Source organism: Fundulus heteroclitus, chromosome 2, assembly GCF_011125445.2.
Source record: "Fundulus heteroclitus isolate FHET01 chromosome 2, MU-UCD_Fhet_4.1, whole genome shotgun sequence".
Classification (NCBI taxonomy): Eukaryota; Metazoa; Chordata; class Actinopteri; order Cyprinodontiformes; family Fundulidae; genus Fundulus; species Fundulus heteroclitus.
In genome coordinates this window covers 21,586,682-21,606,361 of record NC_046362.1, presented here as the reverse complement: position 1 = coordinate 21,606,361, position 19,680 = coordinate 21,586,682, and the positions used below count along the sequence as shown (strand labels likewise).

Here is a 19,680-nt window from a genome sequence, read left to right as displayed (position 1 = left end):
TAAATGGGTATTGAAAACTTAAAGACACAGATGTGCAAAAAGGCATTAAGAGCCATGAAACCAGCTGAAATCTGTCATAATTTAGAATACACCCCCGCTATGTCCAGCTCAGAATCAGCTAGTTTAATAATAAATGATGACCTAAAAAAAACTTTCTCTTTATCAAGCTATTGTACAAATTGGAATGTTTGATTAAGGCAAAGAAACCTTGATTTAAAAAAAGGTCTTATGTTGCAAAACATTTAAATGCCAAAGATTACAAGCACATTTCTAAACTTTTGAATGTTTCAGTGAGCCACACCATGTTTGGCGAAAGAATGGTTTTGCACTTCATCCCAAAATTAGGAAAAAAAAAAATAATGGTAACGACAAAGTTTGCAGGTGAGAATGTGATCGTGTGGGCTGTCTTACAGTATATGGTCCTGGCAAGCTTAATATAATTGAAGGATGGGTAAATGGAGAAATGTACGTACCTGGACATTGTTGACAAGAATCAGAAGATGACACAAGTGGAAAATTCCCTGCTAAGACAATAGCCTCAAACACACAAAGAAAGTAAAGCTGCCAGAGTGGTCCAGTGAATAACCTGACTGGTTTCCAACTGAAAATCTGCAAGAAGAACTGAAGGTCAGAGTCGAAAGAAGGGAACCCCAAAACTTTCAACATCTGAAGTGTGTGTGGAAGAATGGGTTAAAATTACATCCGAGCAACGCACGTGACTAGCTTCTCCATACAGGAGACATCCTGATGATGTCACTTCCAAGAAAGGCTTTTCCACAAATTATTGAAAACATTTCTGCAAGCGTGCTCAATAATAATTTCCTTTGTCATTCCATGTTTTTATGTAGAACTTTATTCATCTATAAATACCTGCATTTCCAAAGCAGGGTAGCATAACTTTATTTACGTTTGAATTTGCATTTATTTATTTTTAAGCATGGATTACTGAGGCTGTCAGTAACATCTGGTGTGAATTGTATATACATTTAAATAATAGATATTGAATATATTTTTTTGCATAGAAAACCACTCGCACATTAAATAATTATTTGACACGCTTTATTAAGGGCCTTGTGTTTGGCTTGTAGTTTATAGTTAGTCAGATCTGAGTTTCATTCTTAGGAATAAGAGGCACAGCGATCAAAGCACAGGTTAACCTATATTCAAAGAACCTTTACCTCCTCTTTAAATTCTGAGTTTTAAATTGTTCCTACTTTCCCCCCTCGGTTACATAAGCTGATTATGAGCAAGTAAAAAAAAAAAAAACGGGAAAGAAAAACAGTGTTTTGCATAATGCAGGGTTTTGGAGTCAAAGAGTTTAAGTGGAAGTATATAGGGTGTGAAGCTTTAAACAGACCAAGCCACTTAGTATTGCCCATCCAACGCAGAATTCTGTGCACAATATTCATCATAGAAGTGGATAGATAACATTTTATGAAATCCAACTTTTAACCTCCCTCCTGCAGAAAGGTTGCCTACCCATCTCCTGGCTCCAGCAGCAGGAGCTCTGTGTTCTCTTGGTAAGTCTGAGAGTGGAGTGTATTCAGCTGAGCTAATGAAACTGCAGCTCCCTGTCCGAATTGAACATCACTGCTCTTTATCTGCCTTAGCTGTTAAGAATATTGTAAAAAAAAAACAAAAAAAACAAGAAAGACTTAGAAGGAAATTTATGAGTTAGTGGAATTGTGTTAAACAAGCAGCAATACAAAAAAATTGCATTACGGCCGTTTGTGCACCCTAGACTTAGGTAAATTAAATGCTTCTTAATCCATCTTGCAGGGACAATAATGAGGAAATGTTACTGCTGAGCATTAGAAGGGATCTAAATGTGCACTCACTGGCCACTTTATTAGGCATGCAATGGTGTATTATCCTACTTGGAGAAGTCGTCAGAAGATGGGTACATGGTGGTCCTAAAGAGATAGATGTGGACAGGAGAAGTACACAAGTAGATTTTGGTATTAAAATGATGCCCAGGTGTTATTAAGGGCCCAAAGTGTCCCAAGAAAATCAGACTACAACATTACACCATCAACAGTCTGAACTGTTAACACTTGCCAAGACCGATCCATGCTTTCACGTTATTTACTCCAAAATTTATACCCTGCTGTTTGAAAACTGGAATTGAAATTGAGACCAGTAAATGTTGTTTTGACCTGTTATTGTCCAAATCTGGTGAGCCAGTGTAAAATGTGGTCTAAGTTCCCTGTTCTAAGCTGACGGGAACAGCACCTGGAGTAGTCCTCTGCTGCTGTAGCCCCAAACATTTTTGGGGAAGAGCACAAGCGGTTGGAGATTATCACACAATGAGAAACTTTACTTGAACATTAATCCATCCACAGTTACCTACCTGCTGCTGGATTATTAAGTCTGCTCAGTTGGGTCCAAGTTTCTTTATCCACTTTTTTTGCCTCCAGTATAAGCCTTGTGATTTATTTATTTTTTGGACTGTTTTGGCAAAATTTTCTCATCCTGTGTAATTCTCTTTCTGTTTTTTTTTTTTGGTTTTGTGTTTTTTTTCTGACTTATTTGTTTTGGGTGTCTTACTTTCATGTTTGCATTTGTGTCTGGGTGGCATTGGCTCTGGTGAATCTAAGCTGCAAGGGGTGGGACTTTGATTGACAGGTTTGACAAATTAATCTGATTGGATAAAAACAATAGCGCTGACTGGCCAGGGGCGCAGAGAACTGCACCCCGAGGATAATCTTTAAGTAACCAATTAGAGGTGAGGATGTAGTCACAAGGAGTCACTTGAATGCTGAAAAATCAAATGTCAGACAAATGTCATGAGAGAACAGGTACTTTTTATTTCCACATTTTTGTTTACTGTTTACAACTTTTACCTGAAATTTCGATGGGCGCGGTGCCCGAGCGCCATCTACTGGCAAGCCGTCACGGGAGATCGTCAGTTTCTTAAATACTTAGACCAGCCGATCTAGCACCAATAACCAAGCCATGTTTCAGTCAGTTATACCCCTTTATTTACCCCTTTCTGATACATGGTTTGAGGTTTAGCAAGTTGTCTTCACCACATCTAGATATCTAAATGCTCTGAGTTAATGTAATGAGGTAAGCAATTTAATTGGTGTACCTAATGTAGTGGCCATTGACTGTAATAAAATATCCATAACTTTTTTTTTTTAACTCACGAGGATAACTCTAAAGTGCTGCTTGTCTATTAAAGCCATTACGCCAACCAAACGTTTGGTATACGAGGAATTTGTACGTGGAAATTGCAGTTTAAAATCAACTACCAGCCGCCGTCCCTAAATACTCCGATAAATCAGATGGTAATACAACGCTTTGCTTGCATTTGTGTCCTGTTTCTTCTGCCATATCTGACAGTTCCTCTTTACAAAATCCCTAGACACACTCTTCAGCTGAAGTCTCCGGTGGGGGATCATCCAGAGGTCTTAGAGTTTATCCGAGAGACACTTCAGTCATGAGGATCCCTTTCACCTGCTTATTCTACTTGTTCTATGTGCCTGTCTTGAAATACTTGCAAAACTATAGGGAATCCTTAGCTGTGATCTTCCGCTTTGCTTTTAACCCGATCGGGAAAGACTGTGGAAGTGTGTGTGCTCATCCGTGTGTGTGTGTGTGTGTGTAGGCGTGCGTGCCTGCACCTCCTCCCACAGCTCAGCCCCCAACCCGCCGACCCTCTTCACTCCACTGCCCTCTCCCTCTACCCTCTTTGTTTGTGTGTGCGAGGATGGTGCTGAACTCATACCTGCTCTACCTGTGCTATCTTCTCGACAGCGACTACATCGTGGAGGAGAAGAACGCTGTTTTGCAAAAGAAAGAAAATGAGGGGTTTGGTTTTGTCCTGCGGGGAGCCAAAGGTGAGTTATGAGAAACACACGGAAGTCCGCTGACGCTGAAACCTTCCCGTCCACGTTCCCCTGGGTTTTTTAATGTGTGACATCGATTTATACAATTCAATTTTAACTGAATTCGGTTTATGTAAAAAAATAAAAAAAAAGTGACAAATACAAACACACGTCGTCTCAAGGCACGTCACAGTGGAAAAAAGTCAGTTCCATCGATATGTCGCGTGCATACATTCCAGTTGATCTATCCTCGTAAGGGGTGAGATGATCTGAGTCACTGAGTTCATCTTAGTTGCTGTTGGGATGGTTTTAGTCAACGACACAACAATCAGCTTATTTACTCGGATGCACTCACATGATCACACGCGATGTGTGTGAGTGTGTGTAAGAGAGAGAGAGAGAGAGAGAGAGAGAGAGAAAGAGCACGTAGACCTTCTGGTGGCGTCATCCTTGGCCGAGCTGTCAGCTTGCTGTCCCATCTGTTCATCGCACATGGCGTTAAGCTTTAATAGTGAAACACCGTGTCTGGTATTCCTTTCCTTTTTGCTCTGTCTGTTCTTTTTTTTTTCTTTTTTTTTCCCATCCGCCCCTCTTTTATCTTTCCTGTTGATCACCTCTAAATGGTGTCATGCTGTCCGCTTTTTAACCAAAATACACCTTTTGACTCATACTCCGCCACTGCATATTCATTTTTACTAGCACACGCGTGCCAGCTCCCTGCTCGTGCTGGTTGCCATGGCAGCCTCTCTTTTGGCAGCTTGCTGGGAGTCTGAGTGTGCTTTATTGCTCCATCACTCTCTACCATGAATCTTGGCTCGCCCCACTCTCTTTTTTAGTCTGTCTTTTACTCTCCAGTACCCTCAAACACACACACTGCGGTTCACTTAGTGGTCCTGTGAGAGCTCTCATGTGTCAGTGATTTACTCGGACTCGCTTTGAGATTAAGCAGAATTTGCCCTGCTCCTCCCCTGAAAGTTTGTATATGGATTGCCTATATGTGTGCGTATAGATTTTGGGTTTGCAGGCACAGCTGCATGTTTGATCGGAGATTGAAGTAGTTATAAATTAGAGTCAACATCCAAAACCTGCATGTTCAAATAACTAACTAATGCAGCAAGGAGGCTCTTACCTTCATATTGAAAACATGAAACATCACTGCAGTAGGTTTTGGCCATATATAGCGTCTTTCTTAATTTTGTTCTATGTTTATTAACTATTTGTTACAAAAGCTGATTCAACGGATAAATTTCTCTCTTGTTATATTAATAAAGTCCTATCTTATCTTATATAACTGTAAACCTTTGTCCAATTATACCTTGTTATACCGTCTGAACATCTGAATAGAAAGGCTTGTGATGTTTTCTAAATTGTTTCTAAGATATTTAAATCTTCCTTTCCAATAATTGTAATAAAATTGTAATAAAATGACAACAGCACTTACGGAAAAGTTTGCAAACTCACATTAACGGCGCAGAATCGCTGTGTCACAGTAGCATATTCACCCGATCAGGCAGAACACACAGCAGACCACGACGTTTAAACTTTGGACCCCATCTGAAGATGTGCTTGAAGTGAACACAGAGGAAAGCAAGTGTTAAATATTCATTATCTAAATGGATCGCAGGCTCTGTACTGTATCCAGTTGGATCTGCTTCTGCTCCTTCTTTAATTGTGTGTCCTGCTGCTTCTGTCTCATCCGATCTTTATTGGAAAAGACTGCCTACTGTTAAGTTTGCGTCATAAAAAGACCTGAAGGTATATGAATATTTTAATTGATTTATGTACTATTTTACTATCATTTACTATAATTTACAGAAGTTCTGTTATTGAGAATATCTCACAATAATTTAATCAGGCTATACAATTAACAATTTTAATGAAATTGATGCAGTCAACATGCCATAGTTGCTCTTTCTACCTTAAAATGTGTGAGACCTCCTGCCTCCCCCCTTTTAAACAGTAACATCACTAAGGAGGAAAAATGTTATCTAACATCTGGCAGCAGGGATGCACTAGATGTGGACTTTCCATATAAAAGTATACTACACAGAATTTCAAACTTTTAAAGGACGTAAAGACACCATTCAAAATATCTGTACACGATGTAACTGTATTACTGTCCCACCTTGAAACACAATGCAAAAATATATATTAATCAGACACTTTTACCAAAACAAAATAGGGATTATTTTGTAGCGTCTGGCTTCAAAAACAAGAAAACTGTACAACATTTAAAGGGACCTAGCCACATACTTTGACCATAAAAAGAAAACACAAAACACCATATATCCATCTTCAAATAAAACAATATATGGCAAGCGTTCAGCCTGATAGTGTTTACTTAATCCTTTTTGTGCCGTAAAAGAACTTTGCACCGGGCGCGATCAGCAGACATAAACAGTGTTGTGCTCCATCTGCCAGAACTATCAGAAAGCAAGATGGCAGCATTTGATGCAGCTACTGTAAGAGCCAGTCGACCGTCCTGCAATGCCTCACAGTAAAGCGACAGCTCGCCGTGATCGGAGGCCAACCCGATCAACAGGGTTAAAGTTGTTTAACCTCTTTCTTTCCGCTTCCCCGCTGGGAGTTGCTGACTCGCTCGCCCCCATTGCTTCTCCTTGTTTTACTCATTGCGTGCATCGTACTTCTGGTTATGTGGTCAGGTTATGAGAAATACACACAAACGCTTTGTTTACTAACAAATAGAGCAAAAACAAAGCTTAAAACACAGATAGGCCATAATAGGCAAGCAAGGCGCAATAATTTTATCTGGGGTTGGTAATTATTTCGTAATGGTGGGATGCGCAGTGGCACAGTTGGTAGCCTTGCAGCAGCATCCCTCCCCCCCCCAATAGTTTGTCCATAGACCGATGATGGATGAATGGATTTTGTGATAGCTCTATAAAGAAAGTAGCTTTTATTTCCATTATGTGTGGGACAGTGAAGTTTATTGTTTTAACTGCCATACTTTCTAAATGTTATTTTGCAGTACTGAAATGTGTATTCTTATTGTCGCTTCACAGCCGAGACTCCCATTGAAGAATTCACCCCCACCCCAGCATTCCCTGCCCTGCAGTACTTGGAGTCTGTGGATGTGGAGGGGGTGGCCTGGAGGGCTGGTCTCAGGACGGGGGACTTCCTTATTGAGGTAGTTAAAAAATATTATCTATCATTTGCCTTGATGTTGAAAATGGAGGTCATTTCTGAGACTTAGCTTTACAGCATTTATACATTTGTATTCTTTAAAGAGTTTTGTTCAAACTCTGAGTTTATATGTAACCCTCTTTAAAAACGGGGTTTTTAATTTTCCTGATGAGTGATAAAATACTTCTTCTTTCTGTTGTTTTACATTGTGTCCAGGTGAACGGGGTGAATGTGGTGAAGGTGGGCCATAAACAGGTGGTGTCCTTAATCCGGCAGGGTGGCAGCCGACTCCTGATGAAAGTTGTTTCTGTCACACGCAAGCCGGAGTCAGATGAAGTAGTTCGGAAGAAAGGTGAGACAGTAGGGCTTCGTAATTTGCAAATAATAATGTTTTCATTTACTTAATAAAAGATTGCAGCTCAGATGTGTAAAAAAAAAAGATCTGCTTGACCATGAGACGTCCTAAATATGCTATGATAGCTACTGAGGTTATAATTTACAAAAGAACATAATGGTGGACATAAAGAGAAATAGCACCACATTTTATGGACTGATGGTAGCGGGATATATCCTTTTGGGTCCAGGTGCTACAGACATTTCGTCAGACAACCCCCAAACATTAAGTGACTCAGACATCATGCTATTGGGACGGTTCTCATACTGAAGGGTTGAGTGTATTTATCACAGAGGCATCATGAAAAAGTTTGAATACATAAAATTACTTTACTTGAAGAGTTCAAATCCCTTATGCTGAAAAGGAAATTTCCTTGAAATGACGTGTCAACAAGACTTACACCAGTTATCCTCCAACTGTCCTAGGTCAGATCTATAGTACTCAGAAACAGTGCTTATACAGATAACAATCAGTTTGGGGATTTTCCATTTTTAAGCATTTTTTTATACAATATATTTTTTTTATTTTTTATTTTTTTTAAATGTAGAATTCTATTTTTCCTTTTTCTCCACATCCTGAAGGATAATAATACATTTAATAGGATGTGTTGTGTCTTCAATACACTTGTGTATATAACAATTAAATCTATTTCAAGTATTTTAATCTCACTCATTTTTTTAAGCACAACTGCATCCTATAATTATGAAAATTGGTGCATTTTATGTTGTGAAGAAAACACGTAATTGGCTTTTATGCACAGAGATTGGTGTTTTGGTGATGTCAGGGATATTTCTTTCTTTCTTTGTAAAAAATATATAGTTTCCATGTCAACCTGAGTTAGACATTACTTGGCTCCCGCACAGTCCTGGCACGGTATCCTCCAAACTTTACACTTGTGTACATTATAATGAATGCTGCAATAGTAGCGTTTGTTGAGATTCAGAGACAGAAATAGATGGATTTGAACCAGATAGCACAGCACTCTGTTTACTACATTGTACTACTGGGTTGTGGTCTCAGTTCACATCTTGCTTTGTCTTTCTCACATCCAAACCAGGCAAACAGGTTCATTAAGACCTACTGTGTGGCTATTCCTTTGACAGTCCATGGTATCAGCTTGAAGGGCAATTACAAATGACCTGTAGGTATGAGCATGAATATTTGTCTTTGTGTTGGCCCTGTTGTGTTCAAGGTCAACACCTGTCCAGGGTGTCTACAGTCTCTAAGGCTGCAGCTGCTCCAAGCCTGAACAAGAGAACGCACATGTAGAGAAGACGTGCGTATACCACTGTAATGCTGGTTTTCTGCTGCAACACTTTTTTTTTCTTTTGTTTCCCGAGAGTTTAGCGCCTTGCTTTTTTTTTTTTTTTTTTTTTTTTTTTTACTTTACACTTAGTTCTATTACCATCCAGAGACTCTGGAGAATGTTTTTGTACTTGCATTATGTTAAAATGGCGAACATGTCAGATCAGTTTGCACAACTGGAAATATTTTGGAGCATTGCCACGATGAACCACATTATGGCACAAAAATATTAAGCATAGGGAGGGAGACTGCAGATTTGTTCACGGTGACTGTTTTTGTGTTGATTTTAGGGCTGGGCAACGATTAAAATATTTAATCGCGATTAATCGCATAATTTGCCTGATTAATCATGATTAATCGCATTGTATTTACAAACTCCAAGAATGAATTCAAAAGTAGTGTAAAGAGCACTTTTATTTTAATGTTCTGCTGCCATATGAACAAAAGTGTTGTAACATTTGTAGCACTTACCAGTAACACATATTTAGTGTAAAGCTCAACTTAAACATGTAAAACAAAAAATAGCAATAATAATAAATTAAAGCTCATTGCCACTGACAGGGAATTCTCTTTATGGGGAAAAAAAATCTACCAAAAACAGGCAATTTATGAGGTAACAGCAGGGAGCAGCATTACCATTTTATGTTCAATACCAAAGTTTAACTTGGCAGTGGTTACAACTAACTTGTTTCTGTCATATTCGATGCTGGAAGAACTTTAAACTGAAATGCTTGCTAACTCGATATGCTTGCGTTGCTTGCGTTTATTTGACGTTAACACGCATTTTTTTGTTGTTGCTTTCTCGCGTGCATATAGTGAATGGCAGGGGGAAAACAGGCAAAAAACACATGGATACTTTGAAACGCGAAGCGACTTCACCGACGGCGTCGATGCAGACTCCGCTTCCGTTCGCCAACTCACCGCCTCGCCTAAGCAAATTCCTGCGGGAAACACCGCCTTCCCCATGTCAGCTTTGTTTTTTTCCGGCCAGCACCTTTCTTCCTCTTTGAATCCGAGGTTTGGCTGACAGCGAGGTTATTGGCGCATTATTGCCACCTACTGTTCTGATTCAAACCCCTACACCGCAGCAACAGACCTTCACAAAATAAAATCATGTGAGCAACATGTGTTAATGCGCATTAAAGTAAATATCGGCGTTAATAGTCTAATGAATTAACGCGAAATTAACGAGTTAACTTGCCCAGCCCTTGTTGATTTATTTACTAATTTATCCTAATGATACATGCAAAAGATAAAACACTTCATCTAAGTTGAAGTTATCATGGCCATGTAAAAGAAGTGTCGGCTTTCTGCAGTTAAATTGGCAAAAAGTCTCCTCTGACCAATCCAGTTAGTCTTCCTTCACAGTCTGACGAACATTTGCCAGCTACTGTAAGTGCACAGTGCTTGTCAGAAGTTTACTTACACCCAATTTTACCATCAATGTCAGATTACCTTCAGACTTTTTGTGATGCATCTGAAATGTTCTTTTTGAGTAATGATGAGCATTTGGCGTTAATGCCTTCATTTTGTGCAGATATTCTCTAATCCACACAGGTTCTAACTTAAGTTAGACATACTGTCTCAAATATATAGCATGTCCACTTCCGCATGCTCAACTTTTAAGCATAGTATTTAAACTTTAAATGGAGTTGAGATATGTGCAATTTCATAAGCTTAATGTTAGCCTGATTTGTCAATTCCATCTATGTTTGTTTGGGATCTAAATTGAACTAAACTGATGTTTGGAGGAGTCAGAGTGAGGCTATAAAACATTAGGACACAGTACCAGCTGTGTAGCATGAGAGGGTTTGCATCATGCTGTGGATCGGTATGCGACCAGAGGTACTGGAGAGTCAAAAAACACTAGGTGGAATATTGAAAAAACAAGTTTGCCTTTTATGACAAACAGAGAGTTGAACAGTTGAGTGTTCTTGCATCAAAAAAATAATAATAAAAAAAATGAAAATGTGAAACAGAGCAACAACTCAGCAACAACTGAGAACATTATTTGTACTAAAATGTTTTGCATGTAAAGTTATAATATAATGCTACAAGTTTAAATATTTGTAAAATAATGTACCAAATTTCACTTTTTTTTCTGTCAGAACAACCGCTTAGACATTTTAGGAAAGAAATGTATTCATCTTTAGTCTTTGATGTGGCTTGAGATGACAACGGACACTTTTTTTTACCATCTCGTAATTATATGGCGGGGCGCTCATTCTTGAGTAAAACACAAGACTGTGAAAGCTAATAGAGACCTGTTTCCTCAACTGGTATTTTTTTATTAAGTTACACTGTAAAAGGTATTCAGTACGTACGACATGGGTACCATAAAACTCCTATTTCTCCTGCTCTTTATAAAACCACATTAGAAGATAAACTGATTGAGACTGTCTGCTAACTGCATCTTTTTTTAAAGGACAGGACAGAGGTAGTTCTTTTTTACAATGTCTCCTTTTAAATTGTTTTAAAAAAAGTTTAGATGTATGTATTGTTATCAAGTTCCTTTTGTATCAAGAAAAGAGTCAGAGCAATAATAGTCCATCAGACACAGTAGATCCAAATGACACATCATCAGCTACCGTTTTTAGGAGAGACGTGGCTACGATGGCTTTTTTTGTTGTCAAAAGATGCTTTTAAAATTACTTATCTGTGCTAGGAAAAGAAATGCAGGGTAGGATTCATTTATATTTATGCTTTTACTTTTGATTTTATGGCTCTAAAATATATTTACCCTTTAAACAAAGATATCAAAGTGCTGAGAAATATGTCATGTAAACAACCAATAGTTAAATGGATCGTTTCATAGCCTGGAGAGAGAGAGAAAAAAAAAAGGTCTCACTTAACCTTTCTTTTGTTCTTTTTTGGCTCCCTTAACTGTGCTGCCCACCATCTGCTGCCACTCACCTACCCCAGTTGGACAAACTCGGCTTATTGCGCTCCACCTTAGCACAAACACAGAAACAAATTCTCTGCACCATGCGTGGCCTCACTACTGCCACCGTTGCTATGGCGACTACAATGCATGTTTGAATTAAGCATTACATTACAGCAAACCCGCAACACCCTCTCTCCATCTGAGTCTCTCTTTCTCCATCCTCCTCTATCTGCTCTGCGCCCTGCTTCTGTTGCAGAGTGTGAGCAGGCTGCTGAGGAAATGAAGAGATTTGATTGTGGACAGGACCCGGGGATGGCGTATGCACAGGAGATGTCCAGCTGCTGCATCAGGGCTCGTGTGTGTGATCTTGGGAGTTATGGCTCTAGAGTGGCTGCCTGGTTGATCTTGGAGCAATCTGATCGAGTTCTGTAGTGCCGTATTGATGAGAAATTTTGTTTCTCGTTTTAGATCTTATCACGTACAGACTGCTAAAGGGCTGTGGCTTTCACCGATACCATCTTACTGCATGATATTTCACTGTTACAGCTCTTTTTTTTCCTGCAGTATTTCCAGCTTAGTTATGGGCAAAATTTAATTACACTTATTTTGAAGCCTTGTAATTTGCGATTTGGTTTTTGAAGCCGTCGTTTGGCAGATATGATTTACTGCCTTGCCTCGGATGTTAACAGCCCAGTCGCCTGGTGTGTGTATGTGTGTAGTAAGCTTGGAAGGCTCCCAGGAGCTCTAGTAATGTACGGGCTGCAGCGCATCATTTTCCTTAGCTGTTAAATTTGCTGTCATCCCTTCGTCTGTCGGCCCTCGTGTCATTATGTCTTCCCTCAAGGAGTTCTCTTTGTGCGAGGGTACGCATGTCTGTGTAAACTGAAGTGTTAATGTGTTTTCTATCTGATGCACAAATGCTAAATTCAATGCAGGCAGCATATTAAAGGAGAAGATGGATGAGTTGCTCTCTGTGTTTTACGCACACACTGCACTTATGCTGCCTATTGTAGCAGGCAAATTGTGTTGCTCCGTGTTTAATGGAAGGATTCAAACGGCTCGAGATGCTACAGAGAAGAGTGACTTGTTCGTTTACTGCCAATGGGCTCCTCGGCAGGGGGACATCCTGGCACCGCAAAGATTACAAACCTGAAAGTTGTGAAGAAAGGCAATCTAAGCAGCCGTCGGACAAAGAGAGAAGCATGAAGAAGTTGAGCTTCAGCCGCAGCGTGAACAAGTGCGACGCTTCCAGTTCCCTCGATTACGCACAAAACAAAGCGGTGAAAACCGGATGGGCCGGCCGACTGGGGGACGCCAAGAGGGCGCTCGGTCGCAAAGCCAAAGGATTTTCATCCGCGGCAACATCGTCCTCAACTCCATGCCTTGTCTCCACAGCTCCCCCTCCACCCAAGCGGGCTCCCAGCACCACCCTGACGCTGCGCTCCAAGTCCATGACGGCTGAGCTGGAGGAACTGGGTGAGTGCCAAAGACCTGGCGAGCAAACTCAACCGTCTCTTCCTCCTTTTTCTTTCATATTTCCTCCTCTGGCTATGTCATTTAAATGTGCCGTGTCTCCTAACTTTTAGAATAGTCACTCGTGTTGGCTTGTTCTTGTCCTTTTTTCCTCCTCTGCTGACGCTATCTTTTTCCCACCAAGCTTCTGCTCGGAGAAGACGAGGAGGTGAGTCTGAGGCAAGAATCTGACTCTTCTCTGAGCGTCACAATCATGACTTGTCGCCGCTGTGTCATTAGAAGCCGTGTTGATTAGGAGCAGAAGCGTTTTTTCATATGGGCCATCATACATACATCCATTGTGCCCTGAAGTTTTCTACTCCTGTGATGCACGCGCAGTGCAGTAGTCTCCCCCTGTTTGCTGCTAAGAATGTGCTTTCTGGTGGGGGGGTTGCACTGCATTTTAACACCACCACCCACCCCCAGAAACACAGATAAATCTTTATCTTCAATTGTTCTCTAGGTGTAGTCACCCAGGGAACAATTCATCCAAGAACCTCCCCTGATTTGGACAACAGAACGCGTAAAGAAAATGGACTTTCTTTTGCCATACTTTGTGCCCTACTTAGTTGCTGTTTTTTTTTTCACCTCTCGGTGCCAAGGAGCTAGGAACTACGCAACAAATCGTTTGTCACCCAGAACATAAGGATTTCACACCGCGGTGTGCAGCTTTTGTTTTAGATTGGTCTCTTCATTGTCTTCCATTTACATTGTCTGGCATCCATGTCAGAAATTGTGAAAGAACATTTCCACGGTCTTAAATCTTAGCATTTAGTTCTGGCTCATTTCCTTCTTAACAGAAAGACTAGATGAGATGTTGGCATCGCAGGAATCTATGTTGCATTCTCAGCCCCCGGAGGCCGATTACAGAGCAGCCACTGTCAAACAACGGCCTACCAGCAGGAGAATAACACCAGCAGAGATCAGTGTGAGTGCACCAACACACAGCACACTCCCAGACGGCTCTTTGTGTCACGCTGCTCCACATTCAAATTCCATCTGATACACACTGCTGTACAAAAGCTCCTTTTCTTCATACCTTGTCTAGAAGAATCAAGACTTTTGAGGCAATCCTGATAAATACCTTTCTTTTTCCTGTGACCTAATTTGTCAGAACTAATGGCGTCTCTCGCTTATTTATGAAAAGGTCTTTGCCTCCCTACAAATTTCTTCTGCTTTAGTTTCCTTGTCCCACTTAGATATTTCAGATCATCAAACAAATTTAACCTTCAGTGCTTTGGATGGATCATTGTCCTGGTGCAGAATCAAAGTGTACTGGCTGGGCATGATTCTGCAGGGATTTCTGCCAGAGAGCAAAACCCATGATTACATCAATTACCATCCAGGTCCTGAGGAAGGAAAGCAGCTGCCAAACCATCACACTGACGGCACCATGTTTGTCAGTTTTATGGTTTGTTTCTCAAATGCTGCGTTAGTATTAAGGCAGATGCAACGGGACAAAACCTTTCAAGACATGACACTCTGGTTTGTCCACTGAATATTTTCTCCAAAATCTTCAGGGTCATCAGTATTATTTAAATTTTTATTTCTTTTGTCAAATGTGAGCCAGGTCTTTCTGTTCTTTTGAGTGGTTTGGCCTTGTAACTCTCCCATGGAGACCATTTTGCCCAGTTTCTTAGTGTTAAATCTTGAACACTGACTTAACTGAGGCAAGTGATGTCTCCTTTAGATGTTGTCCTTGGTTGTGTTCTGACCTCCTGATTAAAATATTGATGTGTCGTTGGACTAATCTTAGATGACGGCCTTTTCTGGAGAAGGTTAGCTGCTGCTTACAGTGGCTTTTAACTTGGTCCCCTGGCATCCCAAAATTTAAGTAGCTTTTCAACCCTTTTCAGACTGATAGATGTCAATTGCTGTGTTTTTGTCTGCTTACAATTATTAGATAAGTCCCAGGTATAGTTCTCTGAAATCTTTAGGAGACCAGCAGAAAGCCTGAAAAAAAAAATTGTGAAAAACAATTTGTGTGATTAAAGGAGAGTTTGCCTCACTGGAAGCAGAATAAAGGAATAAGAGATGACACGAGACAATCACAGCATGAAGTAATTCACACATTTACTAACTATTGTTGGGATAGTTTTTATGAAGTTTACTTAAGACGGTTTAGTGTCTTTGATTAGAAAGCCAATTCTGGATTTTTTTTTTTTTGCTTCAGTCACTGTTTGAGAGACAAGGGATGACGCTACATGGAGGTCTGCACCCTGGGATCGAGAGGGGTCACATACCACTCCCTAAAGGCATGTCCAGGACCAAGTCTTTTGGTAAAGCGATCATTCCTGACTGACTTAATCAAATAAGAAAAAAATTATTGGCTATTTGTATGTGTAAACAAGCACGTTGAAGAAAAACACTTTATTTTGTGTGTTTGAGTTTTATGGAAAAACAGCATTTAAACAAAATAACATCAAACATAGATGTATTTAAAGTTCTGGTTTGACAAGAAATGAATAATATAATAATATCAGAAACAATCTAAGTTAAGTTTGATTTTGAAACAGCATTAAGTCCAGCAAGGGTGAAAAGTTGCAGCCATGCCTTTACGCAACACGAGATACAACCATATTGGCAAACTTGTTGGTAAGTTTTCCAGCACAAAGATCAGTAAATAGGTTGCCTTCACTGATTTAAAAATTAAATATAAAATGTTTGAAAAAGAGCATCCAAAAATATTTAAAACAGATGTTCTACAGAAAATTAAACAGCAGAAACTGTAGATATCGTTAACAGATGTTTTGCTTTATTTCTAAACACACTGTAAATAGAATTGTTGGCTCTCCTAGCAAAATTAAGTAAATCTTAATAGTAAAGATTTTTTTAAGATTTGTTATAACATGTTTTGTGAAAATATATTAGCAGCTCCATAGTTGAGTGCCAGAGGTTTTTTTCAATTATTGTTATCGATTAACTGTGGACCTGGTAGGCTATATAGAAAAATGGCTCCTCGTTAGCAAACCCATGCCACTTCAATAAATAACCTGTCCTCTTCCCTCTGTCACCAGGTGCCACAGAAGAGGATAGACTGTCAGCACTTGCAGGCGAGCACAGATTTCCACGTAGTTCCTCTATGACAGACAGCCTCCGAGACCACTCACAACCCCATCCTATCCCTCCACCTCCTCAGACGGCACCTCCACCGCCACCTTACTACTTAGACACAGGTCCTCCTCCAGCTTTTTGCCCTCCTCCTCCCCCTTCTAGGACCCAGAGTCAAGGCCATGAACCTGGAGGCCGTTCCAGCTTCAAGCCATCCTCTTTGGACCTGCCTTATGAAGCTGCTCAGCGGCAAGCCACACACCTCGAGAGACAAAAGAAAGCTCGCTCGATGATCATCCTGCAGGACTCCTCCCATCTACCTGTAGAACCTACAGAAATTCCCCGTCCCTCTGCTGCTACTCCTCCAGAGCGAATCAAAAGAAAGGGGAGGGTAATCGACAACCCTTACGCAAATGTGGGTCAGTTTAGCATCGGACTGTTCACACCCACAAAGCCCCAAAGAAAGAAAAGTCCTTTGGTGAAACAGCTACAAGTAAGTTGTATCTTAATTAAATATTTTTCCTATCAAATGTGAAAGGATTTCTGAGCTTGACTGTTCATTTCTCCATTGCAGGTAGAAGATGCACAAGAAAAGGCTAGTCTGGCCTTAGCTGCTGCCCACTCGCGAGAAAGCTCACCCTCAGGACGACACCCACGTGGGCACACGCATACCAGCCGCGTCGACTACTACCAGCAGCAGCTCATGGCCGAACGGGAGCGACTGCGAGCCCAGGGAGAGATGATCTTTCAGGGTAAAGGCCCCTTCGCTGCTGCGATTGCTGGAGCAGTGAAAGACCGTGAGCGTCGCTTAGAAGAACGGAGGAAATCCACTGTCTTCCTTTCTGTTGGGACTATGGAAGGGTCGCCCACAACCAGCCCTGACGCCCCCTCTTTGACTCCGTCTCACTCTATCGATGAACGGCTGCTAACCCGAGAGCTTGGCCAGCTTCCGCCACCTGCTTTAACTCTGAGCCCCTCACCTAGTGGGACCACCTTTATCCATCCACTTACAGGAAAGCCTCTGGACCCAAATTCGCCACTGGCTCTTGCGCTGGCCGCAAGGGAGAGGGCGCTGACCTCTCAGAGTCAGTCCCCGACTGGCAGCCCAGAGCCTCGGACTAAACAAGAGCGAGTAGGCCAGGTTGTAATGTTCTCTGACACTCAGACCAAAGAGTCTCCACATGGGGATGGGGCAGCTGCATCTCCCCCTTTTTCACCTAAAAGCGCCAAGGCAGCAGGGTATGGCACTCCATCCTCCCCAGCTAGTATTTTAGCTGCTCAACCCACTAAACCCCAGTGGACTACATCATCATCACCGATATCATTCCGTCAAGAGATGGAAGCCAGGATTGAGGAGAGGAAGGAGGAAAAGAGACTGGAGGACAAAAAAAGTATGTTGATCAGTATTTTGGATACATCACAGCAGAAGACAGCAGGGCTGATCATGGTTCATGCGACCAGTAATGGTCAGGCTGTTGGTGTGGGGTCCGGGGCTGAACAGACACCTGTGCCTACGAACATAGAGCCTAGCAAATCACTGAGTCCACGGGCTAAATCCCCCATTCCCACTGTACTCCAGCCCCAAACTCAGCTCCAGGTTCAGCCTCAAACTCAGCGTCCTGCCAGTCCCGCCCAAGAGAAGAGCCTGGCTCAGGGAAGCTCAGAGGAGGATGTGGATGCTTACACAGTCACCCTACCACCTGCTATGTTATCTTCCAGCGATGAGGAAACAAGAGAGGAGCTACGCAAGATCGGGGTGGTTCCTCCACCGGATGAGTTCTCAAATGGGTTAATGGCCCTGGCACAGGGGATACCAGTATCACTTGCTAAGACTGCCCCTTCTCCTGCCACACCAGCCACACCAACACCCCAAACTCCCTCAACTCCAACAACCCCAACTGTGACAACCACCCAGCCTCAGCCTCCCCAGCCACCACCTCCACCCAGTGCAGCAGCTGTCTCAGGGAAAACCTCGGACCCTCTGGAGCCCCCACCAGTGGGCGAGGCTGGTTCTGCAGCTGACTCGGGTGTGGAGGAGGCTGACACGCGCAGCTCCAGTGACAGAGAGAGAGACCACCATCTTGAGACCACCAGCACCGTCTCCACAGTTTCCAGCATGTCCACGTTGTCCTCAGAAAGTGGCGAGCCTGCTGACACGCACACCACGCACACCTCCTATGCTGACGGGCAGACTTTTGTTCTTGACAAGCCGCCAGTGCCTCCAAAGCCTCGACTCAAATCCCAGATAGGAGGCAGCAAAGGCCCCGTCACCTTCAGGGACCCTCTGCTAAAGCAGAGCTCTGACAGTGAGCTGCTATCCCAGACACAGGCCGCTGCGCTGGCTGCCGCCGCGGCTGGCGGAGCCGGGCTTCCTGCAGGTGGTTCCGCCTCAGTGACCGGTCTAGCTCCCACTAAGCCACGCTATCTCTTCCAACGGAGGTCCAAGTTGTGGGGAGATCTGGTAGAGCCCCGAGGCCCAGGGGTAGGGCTAGGTATTGGGAGTTTGGGCAATCTTGGTGGGCTAGGGCTCGGGCTTGGTGCAGACGAGGGGACGAAACCATCAGTTATGGGAGAGCTCAGTTCACGTCTACAACAGCTAAGTAAAGACACTAGGTCTCTGGGTGAGGAGCCGCTGGGAGCGTCTCTTGACCCTGGGAGGAAGTCACCTGTGGCAGGTGCAAGGTAAGAGAATATCTGGCAAAAAATACCACAGAATGGTCTTTGGCACTGAGTGACAGAATAGAGAGTTATTGTAAAAAAAATTATATTGTTAGGTTTTATTCATATGCTTTACCAGTCATAGCAGAGTGCAAGAAAATTATAGGTGCCCAGCTCTGACAGGTAGAAATGCATTTAGTGGAAGTTATACCGTATTTAATCACCATTATACAAATGCATAGTCATTTGTCAACACTTTGTACTACTCCATAGATACATGACCTTCTGGTGTTAATTCCTGCCGAGGATTTGATGCCCTCACTTCATGTAAAACTATTAGCAGTCTTTCGTGAATGGTTTAGGAGATTAGTCATCTCAAGAACTGTTCTGAAAATTAGCGATGCGTGGAGATGTACCGATAAAAATGTTGTGGCCGATTTACGGTCTTAAGTTTGGTGAAGCTTTGAGCTGCCAGTACCAACTTTAGGTGATTCGGATTTCCTTTCAAGAACTGAAACATAAGAAGACACAAGAACAGCTTTCAAATGTTTGTTTTTTATTTGGCCTTTTTAAAGTAAGTAGTCAGTAACTATATTGGGTGCAGAGACAAAAATCATTAGAAGTATGAGTTAGCGGGCGCGCTGGTGGCACAGCAGGGTAGTGCGACCCATGTACCCTTAGTCCTCGACGCGGTCGACCCGGGTCCGACTCTGACCCACGGTCTTTAGCCGCATGTCTCTCCCCCTCTCCCACCCCCTCCCTGTCAGCCTACTGTGTTAAAAAGCAAGCCACTAGAGCTGTGAAAAATGAGCGAGCAGTCGTTGTAGGATGTTTTTTTTCATGTTTTACGACAAAAAACATAAAAGTTTTGTCATTTAAAACTTTCTTTAGTATCTTCTTTC

General features: G+C 42.1%; 1 protein-coding gene across 3 annotated transcripts in view; it reads left to right on the top strand.

The window, feature by feature from the left end:
- Positions 1–19,680, top strand: part of LOC105920428 (SH3 and multiple ankyrin repeat domains protein 3) — a 51,884-nt gene that overhangs the window by 17,107 nt on the left and 15,097 nt on the right. Inside the window, exons 3-11 of one of the 3 annotated variants that reach the window (XM_021312592.2) lie at positions 3,760–3,842; positions 6,854–6,978; positions 7,191–7,326; positions 12,953–13,033; positions 13,215–13,238; positions 13,870–13,997; positions 15,243–15,348; positions 16,087–16,613; positions 16,695–18,802. In XM_021312592.2, the coding sequence (XP_021168267.2) occupies positions 3,760–3,842; positions 6,854–6,978; positions 7,191–7,326; positions 12,953–13,033; positions 13,215–13,238; positions 13,870–13,997; positions 15,243–15,348; positions 16,087–16,613; positions 16,695–18,802 (3,318 nt within the window). Of the gene's footprint in view, positions 1–3,759; positions 3,843–6,853; positions 6,979–7,190; positions 7,327–12,952; positions 13,034–13,214; positions 13,250–13,869; positions 13,998–15,242; positions 15,349–16,086; positions 16,614–16,694; positions 18,803–19,680 lie in introns of those variants that run through there. The other 2 variants (XM_036150703.1, XM_036150707.1) reach the window with 2 other exon arrangements.